At 48.9% G+C, this 20,000-nt stretch overlaps 1 protein-coding gene across 1 annotated transcript in view; it reads right to left on the bottom strand.

Moving 5' to 3' along the window:
• Positions 1-20,000, bottom strand: part of LOC116358105 (stAR-related lipid transfer protein 13-like) — a 53,462-nt gene that overhangs the window by 32,515 nt on the left and 947 nt on the right. The window contains exons 2-6 of the mRNA XM_031807694.1: positions 19,786-19,855; positions 19,234-19,315; positions 5,142-5,202; positions 3,061-3,363; positions 1-174 (exon numbers count right to left, since the gene is read on the bottom strand). The exon at positions 1-174 is cut by the window's left edge and continues 824 nt beyond it. Of these exons, the coding sequence (XP_031663554.1) occupies positions 1-174; positions 3,061-3,363; positions 5,142-5,202; positions 19,234-19,315; positions 19,786-19,855 (690 nt within the window). The remainder of the gene's footprint in view (positions 175-3,060; positions 3,364-5,141; positions 5,203-19,233; positions 19,316-19,785; positions 19,856-20,000) is intronic.

The raw sequence follows: 20,000 nt of genomic DNA, 5'->3' as shown, positions 1-20,000 counted from the left end.
CGGCCCACTGATGACCAGAGCCCGTCCACTTCCTGTCTTCCTCCTGAAGGACGGCCCCCACGTACGCATCATCTCCATGCGACGCAGGAAGGACTTCGCCGGACTCCGCCCACCCTGGCCATGACGGCTGCTTTTGATTGGAAGAGAGTTGTAGTGGGACATGTCCCTCGGAGGCTGGTAAAAACAATAATTAAATATATATAATTACACGCTTTACACAATACATCAGCAAGATCACTAACAATCACATCTCAAAATAGGGCTACTTAATGATAGATCCCTCACTTCAAAGGCAGTTATAATCAATGAACTGATCAAAGTCCTGATGTGATTGGCCTAACTGAAACATGGCTTAAGTCTGATGAATTGACTGTGTTAAATGAGGCCTCACCTCCTGGTTACACTAGTGACCATATCCCCTGCACATCCTGCCAAGGCGGAGGTGTTGCTAACATTTACGACAGAAAATGACGTGTTCGTCTTTTGAGCTTCTCGTCATGAAATCTATGCAGCTTATTATTATTACTTGTTATTACTGTTTACAGGCCTCCTGGGCCATATACAGCGTTCCTCACTGAGTTCCCTGAATTCCTATCGGACCTTGTAGTCATAGCAGATAATATTCAAATTTTTGGTGACTTTAATATTCACATGGAAAAGTCCACAGACCCACTCCAAAAGGCTTTCGGAGCCATCATCGACTCAGTGGGTTTTGTCCAACATGTCTCTGGACTTACTCACTGTCACAGTCATACTCTGGACCTAGTTTTGTCCCATGGAAAGATGTTGTGGATCTTAATGTTTTTCCTCATAATCCTGGACTATCGGACCACCATTTTATTACGTTTGCAATCGCAACAAATAATCTGCTCAGACCCCAGCCAAGGATCATAAAAAAATCGTGCTATCAATTCTCGGACAACCCAGAACCCAAAAGACAACCCAAAGATGCCCTTCCAGACTCCCTCCACCTACCCAAGGACGTCAGAGGACAAACATCAGTTACCCACCTAACTGAGGAACTCAATTTAACCTTGCGTAATACCCTAGATGCAGTTGCACCCCTAAAAACTAAAAAAAAAATCATAAGAAACTAGCTCCCAGAAAATACCCTGAAGAAAATTGGAACAGAAATGGCGCCACACCAAACTGGAAGTCTTCCGACTAGCTTGGAAAGACAGTACCGTATTCAAGAGCCATCACTGCTGCTCGAATCTATTTTTACAACTTAATTGAGGAGAATTACAAAATGTATTTTTGATGCAACAAAAAAAAATCTGCATTCCCCAAGAGAGAACGGCTTTCAACTTCAGCAGTGATAAATTAATTAACTTCTTTGAGGAAAAGATCATGATCATTAGAAAGCAAATGACAAATTACGGACTCCTCTTTAAAACTGTGTATTTCTCGAAAGCTCAGTTGTCCGCATAACTCTGCCAGGACCTGGGATCACTAGTGTGGCAGTAATAAAGACTCTCTATATTGAATTTGTGCTAAACACAGCTGCTAGAATCTTGACTAGAACCAAAAATGTGATCATATTACTCCAGTGCTAGCCTCCCTACACTGGCTTCCTGTTAAGGCAAGGGCTGATTTCAAGGTTTTACTGCTAACCTACAAAGCATTACATGGGCTTGCTCCTACCCATCTCTCTGATTTGGTCCTGCCGTACATACCTATACGTACACTACGGTCACAAGACGCAGGCCTCCTAATTGTCCCTAGAATTTCTCAGCAAACAGCTGGAGGCAGGGCTTTCTCCTATAGAGCTCCATTTTTATGAAATGGTCTGCCAACCCATGTCAGAGACGCAAACTCGGTCTCAACCTTTAAGTCTTTACTGAAGACTCATCTCTTCAGTGGATCATATGATTGAGTGGAGGGGTGCGTCACTTGAGTGGGTTGAGTCACTGACTTGATCTTCCTGTCTGGGTTGGCGCCCCCCCTTGAGATGTTTGTGGGCTATACTCGGCCTTGTCTCAGGATGGTAAGTTGGTGGTTGAAGATATCCCTCGAGTGGTGTGGGGGCTGTGCTTTGGCAAAGTGGGTGGGGTTATATCGTTCCTGTTTGGCCCTGTCCGCAGGTATCATTGGATGGGGCTACAGAGTCTCCCGACCCCTCCTGTCTCAGCCTCCAGTATTTATGCTGCAGTAGTTTATGTGTCGGGGGGGGGGGGGGGGGGTCAGGGTAGCCTAGTGGTTAGAGCATTGGACTAGTAACCGAAAGGTTGCAAGCTCAAATCCCCGAGCTGACAAGGTACAACATCTGTCGTTCTGCCCCTGAACAGGCAGTTAACCCACCGTTCCTAGGCCGTCATTGAAAATAAGAATTTGTTCTTAACTGACTTGCCTAGTAAAATAAAGGTAAAATAAATATCTGTAGTTTTTCTCCTGTCTTATCCGGCGTCCTGTGTGAGTTTAAGTATGCTCTCTCTAATTCTCTCTTTCTTTTTTTTTCTCTCTCTTAGAGGACCTGAGCCCCAGGATCCTGGTATGACGACTCCTTGCTGTCCACCTGGCCATGCTGCTGCTCCAGTTTCAACTGTTCTGCTGGGGCTATGGAACCCTGGCCTGTTCACCGGACGTGCTACCTGTCCCAGACCTGGTGTTTTCAACTCTCTAGAGACAGCAGGAGCGGTAGAGATACTCTTAATGATCGGCTATGAAAAGCCAACTGACATTTACTCCTGAGGTGCTGACCTGTTGCACTCTCAACAACCAATGTGATTATTATTATTTGACCATGTTGGTCATCTATGAACATTTGAACATCTTGGCCATGTTCTGTTATAATCTCCACCCGGCACAGCCAGAAGAGGACTGGCCACCCCTCATAGCCTGGTTCCTCTCTAGGTTTCTTCCTAGGTTTTGGCCTTTCTAGGGAGTTTTTCCTAGCCACCATGCTTCTACACCTGCATTGCTTGTTGTTTGGGGTTTTAGGCTGAGTTTCTGTACAGCACTTTGAGATATCAGCTGATGTAAAGAGGGCTTTATATTAATAAATACATTTGATTGATTGAGTACATGAGATATAGGAGGCAGACATGAAGACAGACGTACCTGGTAGGGCCCAACCAGCGATGCCATAGAGACCGAGTCAGGGAGCATGGCTCCTAGAGATTCTTGGCTGTGAAGAGAGGATATATCCGTGATCTCTGGTTCGCTGATGTCCATTAAGACGCTCTCACTGCTCACCGTGCTCCGCAGGAGTCCCTCCCCCTCGCCCTGACACCCCTCAGGGCTGCTCTCATTGGGCGAGCCCAGCAGGAAGTGCATTTCCTGGAGGCGGGACCAGTGCCGGCTGTTCCACTCAAAGGTCCATCTCTTAGTGATAGCCAGTGGGTCCTCGTCTGAATCATCAGTCTGGAGAAAGTATATTTCATTACAGCATGTATTTACTATAGACCGTTTTCCACACGACACACTAAACGCCACACACAGATGAGCGCTAAGAAAGTGATCTGCGCCCAACATAACCTCAATTTATATTTTCATTACTTCTTAAAATAACTTTTTTTTGGGGGGGGGGGGTTCTAATATACTTACAATTATCTTTCGATTCTTGCTTGAACAGTCTCTAAAATTATATTTGGTTTTGATCTTTGCAAAATAAGAATTTTGGTTTAGGCAGGTGTTGTTAGCTAGAATGCTAAAGCTCATTGATATAAGCTGTAGCAAAAGCTAGCCGAAGAGCCATTTTTTACTGGTTGAAGTTGAAGTGTTTTGTAAGTATAATGCAGTTGATTTGCGACGATGACAAACATTATATTAAGCAGGACATTCATACGAGCCTTAAAATCCGATTGTCATCCAAACATAGTGTGAAATGCACTTTACAAGCAACATGGAGAGGCGTTTGTTTGTCGCCAATTAGAATTTCCGCGGAAAAAGCGGAAAGGGATCTATCTATATACATTTCTCAATCGTAAACTACTTTATGAAAATCACAAAACACTCAATATTTTTTTTATGGCCAATTGTTAGAAATGGGTCAAAGTGCAACAACAAAAGCTTTAGTTGTTCTCATTGAATGGTGCTATATCCATAAGTTACCACACAGTGGCAGCACCGAGTAGCTTTCTGAACTGGAACAACGTAAAAGCTCTGGCCACAATCCAATTCCCCATAATATTAATGTCTGTAGTATCATTCATTCACCAATTAGGAGATAATAAAGGACAGGATATATACATGAGATAGAGAGAGATAATGAAAGAGAGAGAGAGAGAGAGAGAGAGAGAGAGACAGAGAGAGAGAGAGAGAGATAATAAGAGAGAGAGATAATGAGAGAGAGAGAGAGAGAGAGAGAGATAATGAGAGAGAGAGAGAGATAATGAGAGAGAGAGAGAGAGAGAGAGAGAGAGAGAGAGAGAGAGAGAGAGAGAGAGAGAGAGAGAAAAGGGACCCAGTATTATCTTTTTTTTTAATCTTGCCGGCATACCACCCTGCATACCACCCTGCATACCACCCTGCATACCACCCTGCACACCACCCTTCATACCACCCTGCATACCACCCTGCATACCACCCTGCATACCACCCTTCATACCACCCTGCATACCACCCTGCATACCACCCTGTATACCACCCTGTATCCCACCCTGCATACCACCCTTCATACCACCCTGCATACCACCCTGCATACCACCCTGCATACCACCCTTCATACCACCCTGCATACCACCCTGCATACCACCCTGCATACCACCCTGCATACCACCCTTCATACCACCCTTCATACCACCCTGCATACCACCCTGCATACCACCCTTCATACCACCCTGCATACCACCCTGCATACCACCCTTCATACCACCCTGCATACCACCCTGCATACCACCCTGCATACCACCCTTCATACCACCCTGCATACCACAAACGTACCTGGTAAAATTACGGATAAATTAATAAATCAACCCCTACTTTTTGTACTACAACTATGCACATTGCTAAAACACTGATAAAATAACACCTGAAATGTCTCTATCTTTTTTATAACCTCTCTCAGCGTAATATTTACTGCTAAAATCTAATGTTGTTCTGTATCCTCTCACTTTTGTTAATCTAACTTGCTTTGGCACATGTTTCCCCATGCCAATAAAGCCCCTTTGAATAGAACGAAGAAGGATCGAGGTACTCACTTTCTTCCTGGGGCTGACGTCTAGTTTCATGGAGAAACACTTGTTCAGGGTGTTGAGACGTCTGAAAGAACAACACAGAGAGAGACATTCCTCAGGTCACACAGAGAGAGAGACATTCCTCAGGTCACACAGAGACATTCCTTACGTCACAGAGAGAGACATTTCTCAGGTCACACAGAGAGAGAGACATTCCTCAGGTCACACAGAGAGAGACATTCCTCAGGTCACACAGAGAGAGACATTCCTTACGTCACAGAGAGAGACATTCCTCAGGTCACACAGAGAGAGAGACATTCCTCAGGTCACACAGAGAGAGACATTCCTCAGGTCACACAGAGAGAGACATTCCTTACGTCACAGAGAGAGACATTCCTCAGGTCACACAGAGAGAGAGACATTCCTCAGGTCACACAGAGAGAGAGACATTCCTCAGGTCACACAGAGAGAGACATTCCTCAGGTCACACAGAGAGAGACATTCCTTACGTCACAGAGAGAGACATTCCTCAGGTCACACAGAGAGAGAGACATTCCTCAGGTCACACAGAGAGAGACATTCCTCAGGTCACACAGAGAGACATTCCTTACATCACAGAGAGAGACATTTCTCAGGTCACACAGAGAGAGAGACATTCCTCAGGTCACACAGAGAGAGACATTCCTCAGGTCACACAGAGAGAGAGACATTCCTCAGGTCACACAGAGAGAGACATTCCTCAGGTCACACAGAGAGAGACATTCCTTACGTCACAGAGAGAGACATTCCTCAGGTCACACAGAGAGAGAGACATTCCTCAGGTCACACAGAGAGAGAGACATTCCTCAGGTCACACAGAGAGAGCCATTCCTCAGGTCACACAGAGAGAGCCATTCCTCAGGTCACACAGAGAGAGAGGTATTCCTCAGGTCACACAGAGAGAGACATTCCTTACGTCACAGAGAGAGACATTCCTCAGGTCACACAGAGAGAGAGACATTCCTCAGGTCACACAGAGAGAGACATTCCTCAGGTCACACAGAGAGAGACATTCCTCAGGTCACACAGAGAGAGAGACATTCCTCAGGTCACACAGAGAGAGACATTCCTCAGGTCACACAGAGAGAGAGGCATTCCTCAGGTCACACAGAGAGAGACATTCCTTACGTCACAGAGAGAGACATTCCTCAGGTCACACAGAGAGAGAGACATTCCTCAGGTCACACAGAGAGAGACATTCCTCAGGTCACACAGAGAGAGACATTCCTCAGGTCACACAGAGAGAGAGACATTCCTCAGGTCACACAGAGAGAGAGACATTCCTCAGGTCACAGAGAGAGACATTCCTCAGTTCACACAGAGAGAGAGAAATTCCTCAGGTCACACAGAGAGAGACATTCCTCAGGTCACACAGAGAGAGACGTTCCTCAGGTCACACAGAGAGAGAGACATTCCTCAGGTCACACAGAGAGAGAGAGACATTCCTCAGGTCACACAGAGAGAGAGACATTCCTCAGGTCACACAGAGAGAGAGACATTCCTCAGGTCACACAGAGAGACATTCCTTACGTCACACAGAGAGAGACATTCCTTACGTCACACAGAGAGACATTCCTCCCATCTCCCTGAACTTTATCATGGGATTACTACCCATCTCCCTGCACTTTATCATGGGATTACTACCCATCTCCCTGCACTTTATCATGGGATTAGAACCAATCTCCCTGCACTTTATCATGGGATTAGAACCCATCTCCCTGCACTTTATCATGGGAATACTACCTATCTCCCTGCACTTTATCATGGGATTAGAACCTATCTCCCTGCACTTTATCATGGGATTAGAACCAATCTCCCGGTCCATCCGAGGTGAAGGAAATCCCTCTTTTAGTCCATTATTCTAACACCATGAAAACTCCTCCTTTATCTAGAACTCCTTGGCATCACTCTTCAGATAGTATTGGTTCTGTTTTCATGTCCTTCTCTTGTTTTACATTTATGATTATTATTCAACTCGCTGCTTCCTGACTCGTAGCGTCATCGTTACAGCGGAATAATGGTCTGGGGCTGTTTTCCATGGTTCTGGTCCTTTAGTTCCATTGAAGGGAAATTACATTCTAGATGATTCTGTGCTTCTGTGGAGGCTGTTATAGCAGCAATGTTCCTACATCTAGTGGAAAGCCTTCCCAGAAGAGTGGAGGCTGTTATAGCAGCAATGTTCCAACATCTAGTGGAAAGCCTTCCCAGAAGAGTGGAGGCTGTTATAGCAGAAATGTTCCAACATCTAGTGGAAAGCCTTCCCAGAAGAGTGGAGGCTGTTATAGCAGCAATGTTCCAACATCTAGTGGAAAGCCTTCCCAGAAGAGTGGAGGCTGTTATAACAGCAATGTTCCAACATCTAGTGGAAAGGCTTCCCAGAAGAGTGGAGGCTGTTATAGCAGCAAGCAATGTTCCTACATCTAGTGGAAAGCCTTCCCAGAAGAGTGGAGGCTATTATAGCAGCAATGTTCCAACATCTAGTGGAAAGCCTTCCCAGAAGAGTGGAGGCTGTTATAGCAGCAATGTTCCAACATCTAGTGGAAAGGCTTCCCAGAAGAGTGGAGGCTGTTATAGCAGCAATGTTCCAACATCTAGTGGAAAGCCTTCCCAGAAGAGTGGAGGCTGTTATAGCAGAAAAGGAGGGACCAACTCCATATTTATTTATTTATTTACCTTTATTTAACCAGGTAGCGAAGTTGAGAACAAGTTCTCATTTACAATTGCGACCTGGTCAAGATAAAGCAAAGCAGTTCGACAGATAAAACGACCCAGAGTTACACATGGAGTAAAACAAACATACAGTCAATAATACAGTATAAACAAGTCTATATACAATGTGAGCAAATGAGGTGAGAAGGGAGGTAAAGGCAAAAAAGGCCATGGTGGCAAAGTAAATACAATATAGCTGTCACGCCTTGGTCATAGTATTTTGTGTTTTTGTTATATATTTGGTCAGGCCAGGGTGTGACATGGGTTTATTTTGTTGTGTTTCGTATTGGGGGTTTGTAGGCATTGGGATTGCGGTTGAGTAGGGGTGTAGCATAGGTTTGGCTGCCTGAGGCGGTTCTCAGAGTCAGGTGATTCTCGTTGTCTCTGATTGGGAACCATATTTAGGTAGCCTGGGTTTCACTGTGTATTTTGTGGGTGATTGTTCCTGTCTCTGTGTTAGTTTGCACCAGATAGCCTCAGTCACTTTGGATTTTCTTTTTTCATTGTTTTGGAAGAGAAGAGAGAGCGCTATTCTCCTTGCGGAGATGGTGCTAAATACATCAACACGGTCGGTCCCTGGGATTGGGCTGGCCAACACGATTCGTTTTGCTTGGAAGGAAAAGGAGTTGGAGCCTTTAGGACGGGAAACTTTTGGAAGGATAATATTGATGGGGATTCTAAAGCTGACGGTGAAGGACGTGTTTTGTTTCCAAGGCAACTCGTTGGAGGGAGCATACGATGTGGCACTATATACAGAGGAGAAACACGATGATATCCTGAGAAGGGCAAGAGCAGTGGGAGGCGAGAGGCCGATGAGCCACTATGAAATAACAAGCCTGGCGAAGAATAACTTTAGGGTTGTAACTGTCAACATTTACAACCCATACGTTAAGGATGAAGAGGTGAGGGCCTTTCTGGGGAGATACATGGATAACGTCTCCTCAGCAAGGCACCTCAAAGACTCCCTTGGGTTTTGGAATGGGAGGAGAGGCTTCCAGGCCCTCCTCAGAGAGGACCCAAAGGGACATGGTGGCTACCTCCATCCTCCTGCTATGTTCTCCCTAGGGGCTGACAGGGGGACGTTGTTTTATGCACGTCAGCCCCCATTTTGCAGGCGCTGTATGGCCTACGGCCACATATTCGCCTCGTGCAGCACAAGAAAATGCAGATTTTGTGGATCTGAGGAACACGAGGCGAAGGATTGTGACAAGCCTAAGGCGTGCCACGGGTGTGGCTCGTCAGCACACCTGTGGCGGGGGTGCCCGGCTCGTCAGAGGTCATATGCGTCTGCGGCTGGGGGGGGAGCAGGAGCGGGGGATGGGGGAAGAAGAGGGGGGGAAGGAAGCAAGCCTCATGACCAGAGTACAGGTCCAGAGGGGAAGGCCGCAAGGAAGGAGGAGGAGCAAGAAGCGGCGGATGGAAGAGAGAAGGAAACGGAAGGCACGGGAGTAGGAGAACCAGGAAAAGCGGCGGAAGAAGGCAACCGAGTGGAGGAGCATGAGAGAGAAGAAAGCGAGGGAGGAGTGTTGGAGAAGGAGACGGTGGAAGAGCAAGTGGACTGGGGGGAAAGTGCCCTGGTGGAAGAGATGAGGGGTATGGTGGAGGAGCTGGTGGGGGGGAGGGTGGTATCTCTCCACTACCGCCATCACCAAAGAAGAGAATGAAGAGGAGGGTGCGATTGGCCGACAGTGAGAGGGAGGGGATGGCCAAGAGAGTGATGGGGGTGGGAGAAACCTCTGGGTTGCTGCTGGTTTCCCCAGGCCCTCAACTTCTGTTGGGTGGGGACACACCTAACAAGACTCAGGACTGGGTACAGGAGGAGGTGGGGAGTTTTTTGTTTGGGGACTCAGCCTCCCCGATTTTTTTCCAATCCAGCTGCAGCACTGGGGAGGGGGAGGATTGTGGGGGTAGACCCAGGGTGCAGGGCACCCCGGAGCCAAACACTATTCCTGCATCCTGGGTTGGTGAGATGGAGGAAGAGGGGGGGATGTCGGGAGTACGGATGGTGTTCTCACCGGTAGATATGGAGCAGGGGAGCATCGGGTGAGTCTCCTGGTTTTGTTTTTTTCTGTCTGGGTTTAGAATTTGAGTGTATTACATGTTTTTATTTGATTCTTTCATGGGGTCTAATTTTACTTTTGTTACTTTAAATGTAAGGGGTTTAAGGGATTTTGTTAAGAGGAGGGCGGTTTTTAGTTATTTGGAGGGTGTGGGGTTTGATTTTTGTTTTTTACAGGAGGTTCACCTGAGGGATGGAGGGGATGTTAGTAGGTTTAAGAGGGAGTGGGACAAGGGGGAGTCGGTTTGGGGTATTGGGGGGGTGCACTCATCGGGGGTAGGGATTTTGTGTGGGCACAGGGAGGTAAAAGTGGAGGATTCTTTTGTGGTAATGCAGGGGAGGGTTATAGGGGTGGATGTCACGATAAGGGATTGTAAATTTAGATTAGTGGTGGTGTATGGGCCACAGGTGGTGGCAGACAGGAGGGAGATGGTGGACTGTCTGACGCCCCTGTGTGTCACAAATAGGAAATTAGTGATAGGGGGGATTTTAATACAGATTTAGGAATAGGGGGGGATAGCAGTGCAGGCGCCATTACCAGGCTAATGGCTTGCCATGGTCTGGTTGATGGTGGTCTGCACACTACTCCGAAAATGGCCGGTCCTACATGGCGCAACTCCAGGGGGGTTGAGCGGAGGCTCGACTATATTTTTGTACCCAGGTCTTTGGGTAAGTTGTCTGGGCGGCTGTTGCCTGTTTTCTTTTCGGATCACGACGGGGTGCTCCTGCAGGTGGGGTCTCCAGTCTGCCTCTTTGGTAGGGGGTACTGGAAGTTAGATCGGGATGTGCTGGAGGAGCAGGCTTTTGTTGACAGGTTTTATGATTTCTTTTGGAGGCTTGAAGGCCTCCGGTCCATGTGCGAGGGGGTGTTAGAGTGGTGGGAATTAGTTAAGGTGAGGATTAGGGCTTTTATAATAGGTTATTGCAAGAGGAAAAAAGGGAGGAGAGGAGGGAGGTGGATCGTATCCAAAGGTTAATTGAACTCGAGTATGAGGCAGGCAACCTCGGCGGGTCGTTTGACTGGGAGAGATCCGCTACCCTAAAGGCGCAGCTCAGGGAGTTGCAGGAGCGGAAGGCTCGAGCTTTCCTGGAGCGTGCGCATAGTGGCTTTCTAGAACACAATGAGACTTGTTCCGCTATGTTCTTTAAGTCGGTTAGGGCCAGACAGAGTAGGAAGGTAATGCATGGCATTAGGGAAGAAAATGGTAGTATAGTTAGAGAACCAGAGGATATGGTCAGGGTGACAACTGATCATTTCCAAGGTTTATTTAAGGAAAGGGAAATAGATGTAGAGCAGGGAAATGTGTTTTTAGAACACTTGTCCAGGCGGTTGCCGGAGGACATTAGAGAAGTGATGGAGGCCCAGATTTCACTAGAAGAGGTTGAGAGCGCTCTTAGGAGGATGGGAAAAGGGAAGGTGCCTGGGATGGATGGGCTGCCGGCTGAGTTTTATCTCAAGTTTTGGGGTATACTTGGACCAGTGGTCCTCGAAGTCTTGAAGGCCATCCTTGAGACGGGGGTCCCGGGGGGATCAATGGCTGTTGGTGTGCTGTCACTTTTATATAAGAAGGGGGAAGTAACAGACCTTGGCAACTGGCGGCCATTGACCATGCTGTGCGTAGATTACAAGCTACTTGCAAAGGTTTTAGCAGACCGGTTGCGCACAGCCCTTCCCTACGTCGTTCATGAGGATCAGACGTGCGGGGTAGAGGGCCGCTCTATTAGATGGAACCTACAGTTAATCAGGGACTCCATCGCTTGGGTTGAAGATAGAGGACTGCCTTTAATGGTAGCAGCGCTAGATCAGGCGAAAGCCTTTGATCGCGTGAATAGATCCTTTTTATTCAGAGTGTTAGGTCGAAGGTGCCCACTCTCGGCTCTCCTCTTCGTTCTGTACATGGAGCCTCTGGGGGCTGCCATTAGGGCAGACACAGGGGTGGAAGGCTTGTTGATCCCTGGAAGTGGTGGGCTGCGTGTTAAGATGACGCAGTACGCCGACGACACTTCCTTGCTGCTGTGCAAGGACTCGTGCCTGACAAGGTCCCTTGCCATCTTTGGGGATTTCACCCGAGCGTCGGGAGCGGTTCTGAACCATGCAAAGTCTTCCGTCAAGTTTTTCGGTAGATGGCGCGGTAGAACGGATGTGCCCGGGGGGTTATCTCTCTGTGAGGGGGCCCTGAGGATTCTCGGGGTCCATTTTGAGACCTCCGGCTCAGCGACGCTGAACTGGAACATGCGTATCGCAGTGGTACAGAGGAAGCTAGCAATGTGGAAGGCTAGGTATTTGTCTTTTATGGGTAAAGTCCTGGTCCTAAAGGTGGATGTGTTGCCGTCTCTTTTGTATTTGGCGTACATCTACCCATTGCCGGCTTGTCTGAGGAGGCCTCTAGTGAGGCTTGTGTTTCAGTTCATGTGGAGTGGCAGGTGCGAGTGGGTCGCCAGGGCGCGCATGATCTGTCCCATCGGGGAGGGAGGTAGGGGGGTACCACATTTCCCCCTCAAGCTGGACACAATTTTTGTTTCTTTCTTGTTAACGGAGCTTGCTCATCCAGTGATACACCCATCCGGTTACCTCCTGCGGGTGTTCTTCTCATATCAGGCGAGAAGCATAATGGTGTGGTCTAACACGGGTCCTCGGGCAGAACAGCTGCCGTGGCACTTTGGTCATGCGGCCAAGTGGCTGCGTGCGCACCCTGAGGTTGAAGTTGCCCGAGTAGGTTTAGATCACAGGCACCTGTACGAGGAGGCCAGAAAGGCAGGGAGTCCGGTGCCTGTAGTGGGCATCTCGGAAGTGGTCTGGGAGGGAGTGCAGACGCGGGGTCTGGACAACAGGCTCAAGGACCTGAATTGGTTGAGCCTCCATAGGTGCTTGCCGGTACGTTCCATCATGTACCGGTATAGTTTGGTGCAATCCCCCACCTGTCCAAGATCCTCTTGTGGCAGGGAGGAGACTGTGCGCCATGTCTTTTGGGACTGTGCCTTTGCCGGAGTAGTATGGTCTAGGGCACGGGTGTTGTTAGGTTTGGTAAGGGGGGATTTTGTATTGACGTGGGCCAGGTTAGAGAGAGGTGTAGGGAGAGCGAGAGGGACGGATAGGGACAGGTTTCTGCTCTGGCTTCTCATGAGTCTCTTTAAACGGGGGCTGTGGGAAGCCAGGCAGAACATGGTGAAGACAGGGAGAGATTGGGGGGTGGAAGGGATAGTGAGGAGGGTGGAAGGAGATTTGAGGGGGAGGATGAAGAGGGAGGAGAGGAAGTGGGGGCAGCATGCTGCTCGGGAGAGGTGGAAGGGGGGTTTAGGGCTGGGTGTCATTTAGATTTGTAAGGGGATAGATTAGGGATGGGGAGATAGGGAAAGGTATTTTGTAGGGTGACGGGAGGGAAGATGCTCCCCTGAGGTTTTGTTTGGGGTTTATGATTAGTTAAATTAAAATACCATTATTTGAGTATGTATGAAAATTATGAGTTGTAAAGAATGAATGGTATTGAAGATAATAAATTATTTTTTATAAAAATAAAAATAAAAAGATAGGGCTGTTTTGTGTTGGGTTTTGTGGGTGATTGTTCCTGTCTTTGTGTTTGCACCAGATAGGGCTGTTTAGGTTTGGTTTTGTGGGTGATTGTTCCTGTCTTTGTGTTTGCACCAGATAGGACTGTTTCGGTTTGGTTTTGTGGGTGATTGTTCCTGTCTTTGTGTTTGCACCAGATAGGACTGTTTTGTGTTGGGTTTTGTGGGTGATTGTTCCTGTCTTTGTGTTTGCACCAGATAGGACTGTTTTGTGTTGGGTTTTGTGGGTGATTGTTCCTGTCTTTGTGTTTGCACCAGATAGGACTGTTTAGGTTGGGTTTTGTGGGTGATTGTTCCTGTCTTTGGTGTTTGCACCAGATAGGACTGTTTTGTGGGTGATTGTTCCTGTCTTTGTGTTTGCACCAGATAGGGCTGTTTTGTGTTGGGTTTTGTGGGTGATTGTTCCTGTCTTTGTGTTTGCACCAGATAGGGCTGTTTTGTGTTGGGTTTTGTGGGTGATTGTTCCTGTCTTTGTGTTTGCACCAGATAGGACTGTTTTGTGTTGGGTTTTGTGGGTGATTGTTCCTGTCTTTGTGTTTGCACCAGATAGGGCTGTTTCGGTTTGGTTTTGTGGGTGATTGTTCCTGTCTTTGTGTTTGCACCAGATAGGGCTGTTTCGGTTTGGTTTTGTGGGTGATTGTTCCTGTCTTTGTGTTTGCACCAGATAGGGCTGTTTCGGTTTGGTTTTGTGGGTGATTGTTCCTGTCTTTGTGTTTGCACCAGATAGGGCTGTTTTGTGTTGTATTTTGTGGGTGATTGTTCCTGTCTTTGTGGCACCAGATAGGACTGTTTTGTGTTGGGTTTTGTGGGTGATTGTTCCTGTCTTTGTGTTTGTGGCACCAGATAGGACTGTTTTGGTGGGTGATTGTTCCTGTCTTTGTGTTTGTGGCACCAGATAGGACTGTTTTGTGGGTGATTGTTCCTGTCTTTGTGTTTGTGGCACCAGATAGGACTGTTTTGTGGGTGATTGTACCTGTCTTTGTGTTTGTGGCACCAGATAGGACTGTTTTGTGTTGGGTTTTGTGGGTGATTGTTCCTGTCTTTGTGTTTGTGGCACCAGATAGGACTGTTTAGGTTTGGTTTTGTGGGTGATTGTTCCTGTCTTTGTGTTTGTGGCACCAGATAGGACTGTTTTGGTTTGGTTTTGTGGGTGATTGTTCCTGTCTTTGTGTTTGTGACACCAGATAGGACTGTTTAGGTTTGGTTTTGTGGGTGATTGTTCCTGTCTTTGTGTTTGTGGCACCAGATAGGACTGTTTAGGTTTGGTTTTGTGGGTGATTGTTCCTGTCTTTGTGTTTGTGGCACCAGATAGGACTGTTTAGGTTGGTTTTGTGGGTGATTGTTCCTGTCTTTGTGTTTGTGGCACCAGATAGGACTGTTTTGGTTTTCACATTTCGTTTATCGTGTTTCTTTATTATTCAACGCACGCTGCATTTTGGTCCGATCCGCTACACCTCTTCGGAGGAGGAGACAGAAGAAAGCCGTTACAATATAGCAAGTAAAACACTGGAATAGTAGTTTTGCAATGGAAGAATGTGCAAAGTAGAAATAAAAATAATGGGGTAAATAAATAAAAATTAAATACAGTTGGGAAAGAGGTAGTTGTTTGGGATAAATTATAGGTGGGCTATGTACAGGTGCAGTAATCTGTGAGCTTCTCTGACAGTTGGTGCTTAAAGCTAGTGAGTAGAGGAGGCAGGTAGACTAGTGGTTAGAGTGTAGGGGGGGGCAGGTAGCCTAGTGGTTAGAGTGTAGGGGGGGGGCAGGTAGTCTAGTGGTTAGAGTGTAGGGGGGGGCAGGTAGTCTAGTGGTTAGAGTGTAGGGGGGGGGCAGGTAGCCTAGTGGTTAGAGTGTAGGGGCGGCAGGTAGTCTAGTGGTTAGAGTGGAGGGGGCGGCAGGTAGTCTAGTGGTTAGAGTGTAGGGGGGGGCAGGTAGTCTAGTGGTTAGAGTGTAGGGGGGGGCAGGTAGTCTAGTGGTTAGAGTGTAGGGGGGGGGCAGGTAGCCTAGTGGTTAGAGTGTAGGGGGGGGCAGGTAGCCTAGTGGTTAGAGTGTAGGGGGGGCAGGTAGTCTAGTGGTTAGAGTGTAGGGGGGGGCAGGTAGCCTAGTGGTTAGAGTGTAGGGGCGGCAGGTAGTCTAGTGGTTAGAGTGGAGGGGGCGGCAGGTAGTCTAGTGGTTAGAGTGTAGGGGGGGCAGGTAGTCTAGTGGTTAGAGTGTAGGGGGGGGGCAGGTAGTCTAGTGGTTAGAGTGTAGGGGGGGGCAGGTAGCCTAGTGGTTAGAGTGTAGGGGGGGGCAGGTAGCCTAGTGGTTAGAGTGTAGGGGGGGGCAGGTAGTCTAGTGGTTAGAGTGTAGGGGGGGGCAGGTAGCCTAGTGGTTAGAGTGTAGGGGCGGCAGGTAGTCTAGTGGTTAGAGTGGAGGGGGCGGCAGGTAGTCTAGTGGTTAGAGTGTAGGGGGGGGCAGGTAGTCTAGTGGTTAGAGTGTAGGGGGGGGCAGGTAGTCTAGTGGTTAGAGTGTAGGGGGGGGCAGGTAGCCTAGTGGTTAGAGTGTAGGGGGGGGGCAGGTAGTCTAGTGGTTAGAGTGTAGGGGGGGGCAGGTAGCCTAGTGGTTAGAGTGTAGGGGCGGCAGGTAGTCTAGTGGTTAGAGTGTAGGGGCGGCAGGTAGTCTAGTGGTTAGAGTGTAGGGGCGGCAGGTAGACTAGTGGTTAGAGTGTAGGGGCGGCAGGTAGTCTAGTGGTTAGAGTGTAGGGGCGGCAGGTGGTCTAGTGGTTAGAGTGTAGGGGCGGCAGGTAGTCTAGTGGTTAGAGTGTAGGGGCGGCAGGTAGTCTAGTGGTTAGAGTGTAGGGGCGGCAGGTGGTCTAGTGGTTAGAGTGTAGGGGCGGCAGGTGGTCTAGTGGTTAGAGTGGAGGGGCGGCAGGTGGTCTAGTGGTTAGAGTGGAGGGGGCGGCAGGTAGTCTAGTGGTTAGAGTGTAGGGGCGGCAGGTGGTCTAGTGGTTAGAGTGGAGGGGGCGGCAGGTAGTCTAGTGGTTAGAGTGTAGGGGGCGGCAGGTAGTCTAGTGGTTAGAGTGTAGGGGGCGGCAGGTAGCCTAGTGGTTAGAGTGTAGGGGCGGCAGGTGGTCTAGTGGTTAGAGTGGAGGGGGCGGCAGGTAGTCTAGTGGTTAGAGTGTAGGGGGGGGGCAGGTAGTCTAGTGGTTAGAGTGTAGGGGGGGGCAGGTAGTCTAGTGGTTAGAGTGTAGGGGGGGGCAGGTAGCCTAGTGGTTAGAGTGTAGGGGGGGGCAGGTAGCCTAGTGGTTAGAGTGTAGGGGGGGGCAGGTAGTCTAGTGGTTAGAGTGTAGGGGGGGGGCAGGTAGCCTAGTGGTTAGAGTGTAGGGGCGGCAGGTAGTCTAGTGGTTAGAGTGGAGGGGGCGGCAGGTAGTCTAGTGGTTAGAGTGTAGGGGGGGGCAGGTAGTCTAGTGGTTAGAGTGTAGGGGGGGGCAGGTAGTCTAGTGGTTAGAGTGTAGGGGGGGGCAGGTAGCCTAGTGGTTAGAGTGTAGGGGGGGGCAGGTAGCCTAGTGGTTAGAGTGTAGGGGGGGGCAGGTAGTCTAGTGGTTAGAGTGTAGGGGGGGCAGGTAGCCTAGTGGTTAGAGTGTAGGGGCGGCAGGTAGTCTAGTGGTTAGAGTGGAGGGGGCGGCAGGTAGTCTAGTGGTAGAGTGTAGGGGGGGGCAGGTAGTCTAGTGGTTAGAGTGTAGGGGGGGGCAGGTAGTCTAGTGGTTAGAGTGTAGGGGGGGCAGGTAGCCTAGTGGTTAGAGTGTAGGGGGGGGGCAGGTAGTCTAGTGGTTAGAGTGTAGGGGGGGGCAGGTAGCCTAGTGGTTAGAGTGTAGGGGCGGCAGGTAGTCTAGTGGTTAGAGTGTAGGGGCGGCAGGTAGTCTAGTGGTTAGAGTGTAGGGGCGGCAGGTAGACTAGTGGTTAGAGTGTAGGGGCGGCAGGTAGTCTAGTGGTTAGAGTGTAGGGCGGCAGGTGGTCTAGTGGTTAGAAGTGTAGGGGCGGCAGGTAGTCTAGTGGTTAGAGTGTAGGGGCGGCAGGTAGTCTAGTGGTTAGAGTGTAGGGGCGGCAGGTGGTCTAGTGGTTAGAGTGTAGGGGCGGCAGGTGGTCTAGTGGTTAGAGTGGAGGGGCGGCAGGTGGTCTAGTGGTTAGAGGTGGAGGGGGCGGCAGGTAGTCTAGTGGTTAGAGTGTAGGGGCGGCAGGTGGTCTAGTGGTTAGAGTGGAGGGGGCGGCAGGTAGTCTAGTGGTTAGAGTGTAGGGGGCGGCAGGTAGTCTAGTGGTTAGAGTGTAGGGGGCGCAGGTAGCCTAGTGGTTAGAGTGTAGGGGCGGCAGGTGGTCTAGTGGTTAGAGTGGAGGGGGGCGGCAGGTAGTCTAGTGGTTAGAGTGTAGGGGGCGGCAGGTAGCCTAGTGGTTAGAGTGTAGGGGGCGGCAGGTAGTCTAGTGGTTAGAGTGTAGGGGGCGGCAGGTAGTCTAGTGGTTAGAGTGTAGGGGGGGCAGGTAGTCTAGTGGTTAGAGTGTAGGGGGCGGCAGGTAGTCTAGTGGTTAGAGTGTAGAGGGCGGCAGGTAGTCTAGTGGTTAGAGTGTAGGGGGCGGCAGGTAGCCTAGTGGTTAGAGTGTAGGGGCGGCAGGTAGTCTAGTGGTTTAGAGTGTAGGGGGCGGCAGGTAGTCTAGTGGTTAGAGTGTAGGGGGCGGCAGGTAGTCCTAGTGGTTAGAGTGTAGGGGGCGGCAGGTAGTCTAGTGGTTAGAGTGTAGGGGGGGCAGGTAGCCTAGTGGTTAAAGCGTTGGACTAGTAAGGTTGCAAGATCATATCCCCGAGCTGACAAGGTAAAAATCTTACGTTCTGCCCCTGAACAGGCAGTTAACTCACTGTTCCCCGGCTGTCATTGAAAATAAGAGTTTGTTCTTAACTGACAAGTTAAATAAAGGTTACATTTAAAAAAATGTAAAAAAGCAACCTGACTGCTAAGTTTGGATGCTACAGAAGGTGTTTCCCAAATGACACCATACTGTTATAGTGCACTACTTTTTACAAGGGCGCTTAGGTGTAGTGTACGTAGAGGACGCCTTCAGTAGCATGTCGCATGTAACATCCAACAGCCCCTTAGCTAGCTAGCTAGTTAGCATGTCATGGATAGCGTTACTCTGAATAGGTTTCACTTCCTGCTGAGCTTAAATGGTCCTCAGAGGCTCCTTAAGCATAAAGATAAATGGGAATAAAGGTACCGGGACTATAATGTAGTAAGATACTATACCACCATATAACACAACCAGGGGACTATAATGATATAACACAACCAGGGGACTATAATGATATAACACAACCAGGGGACTATAATGATATAACACAACCAGGGGACTATAATGATATAACACAACCAGGGGCTATAATGATATAACACAACCAGGGGACTATAATGATATAACACAACCAGGGGACTATAATGATATAATGATATAACACAACCAGGGGACTATAATGATATAACACAACCAGGGGACTATAATGATATAACACAACCAGGGGACTATAATGATATAATGATATAACACAACCAGGGGACTATAATGATATAACACAACCAGGGGACTATAATGATATAACACAACCAGGGGACTATAATGATATAGGGAGCATATGAATACTTGTCCATCTAGAGACAGAGGGCAGAACCATGTCAAGTGTGTGTGTGTGTGTGTGTGTGTGTGTGTGTGTGTGTGCACGCTCTACCGACACAAAGGTTCGACCAGGTCTCTGTCCAAGAAGTCATGGTCCCTCCTTACTGACGAGATATCTATAGGAAACTGGGAGTCTGAGAGAGTGTGAAAGGGGGAGAGAGAGACAGATAGAGGTGAAAAAGAGTGAGAGATAAGGGGGAGAGAGAGAGAGATAAAGGGGGAGAGAGAGAGATAAGGTGGGAGAGAGAGAGATAAGGGGGAGAGAGAGAGATAAGGGGGGAGAGAGAGAGATAAGGGGAGAGAGAGAGATATGGGGAGAGAGAGATAAGGGGAGAGAGAGAGAGATAAGGGGGAGAGATAAGGGGGAGAGAGAGAGATAAGGGGGGAGAGAGAGAGATAAGGGGAGAGAGAGAGAGATAAGGGGGAGAGAGAGATAAGGGGGGAAAAGAGTGAGAGATAAGGGGAGAGAGAGAGAGATAAGGGGGAGAGAGAGAGATAAGGGGAGAGAGAGAGAGATAAGGGGAGAGAGAGAGATAAGGGGAGAGAGAGAGAGATAAGGGGGAGAGATAAGGGGGAGAGAGAGAGATACTGTGTGTGTGCATACCTTCGTAGAACTGGGCGTACTGTGGGAACCCTGCAGCCCTTAGCCAATCACAAGCCTCCTTGGCCTCGATCTCTGGAAGAGAGAGAGGGGGGGGGGGGGGAGAGGCACATGAGGAATACAGAGAGAGAGAGAGAGAGAGAGAGAGGAAAGAGAGAAAGAGAGAGAGAGAGAGAGAGAGGGATAGAGAGAGAGGGATAGAGAGAGAGAGAGGGAGA

This window comes from Oncorhynchus kisutch, linkage group LG28, assembly GCF_002021735.2.
Source record: "Oncorhynchus kisutch isolate 150728-3 linkage group LG28, Okis_V2, whole genome shotgun sequence".
NCBI lineage: Eukaryota > Metazoa > Chordata > Actinopteri > Salmoniformes > Salmonidae > Oncorhynchus > Oncorhynchus kisutch.
Note: the sequence above shows the minus strand (reverse complement) of the source record. Positions and strands in the feature narration are given on the sequence as shown.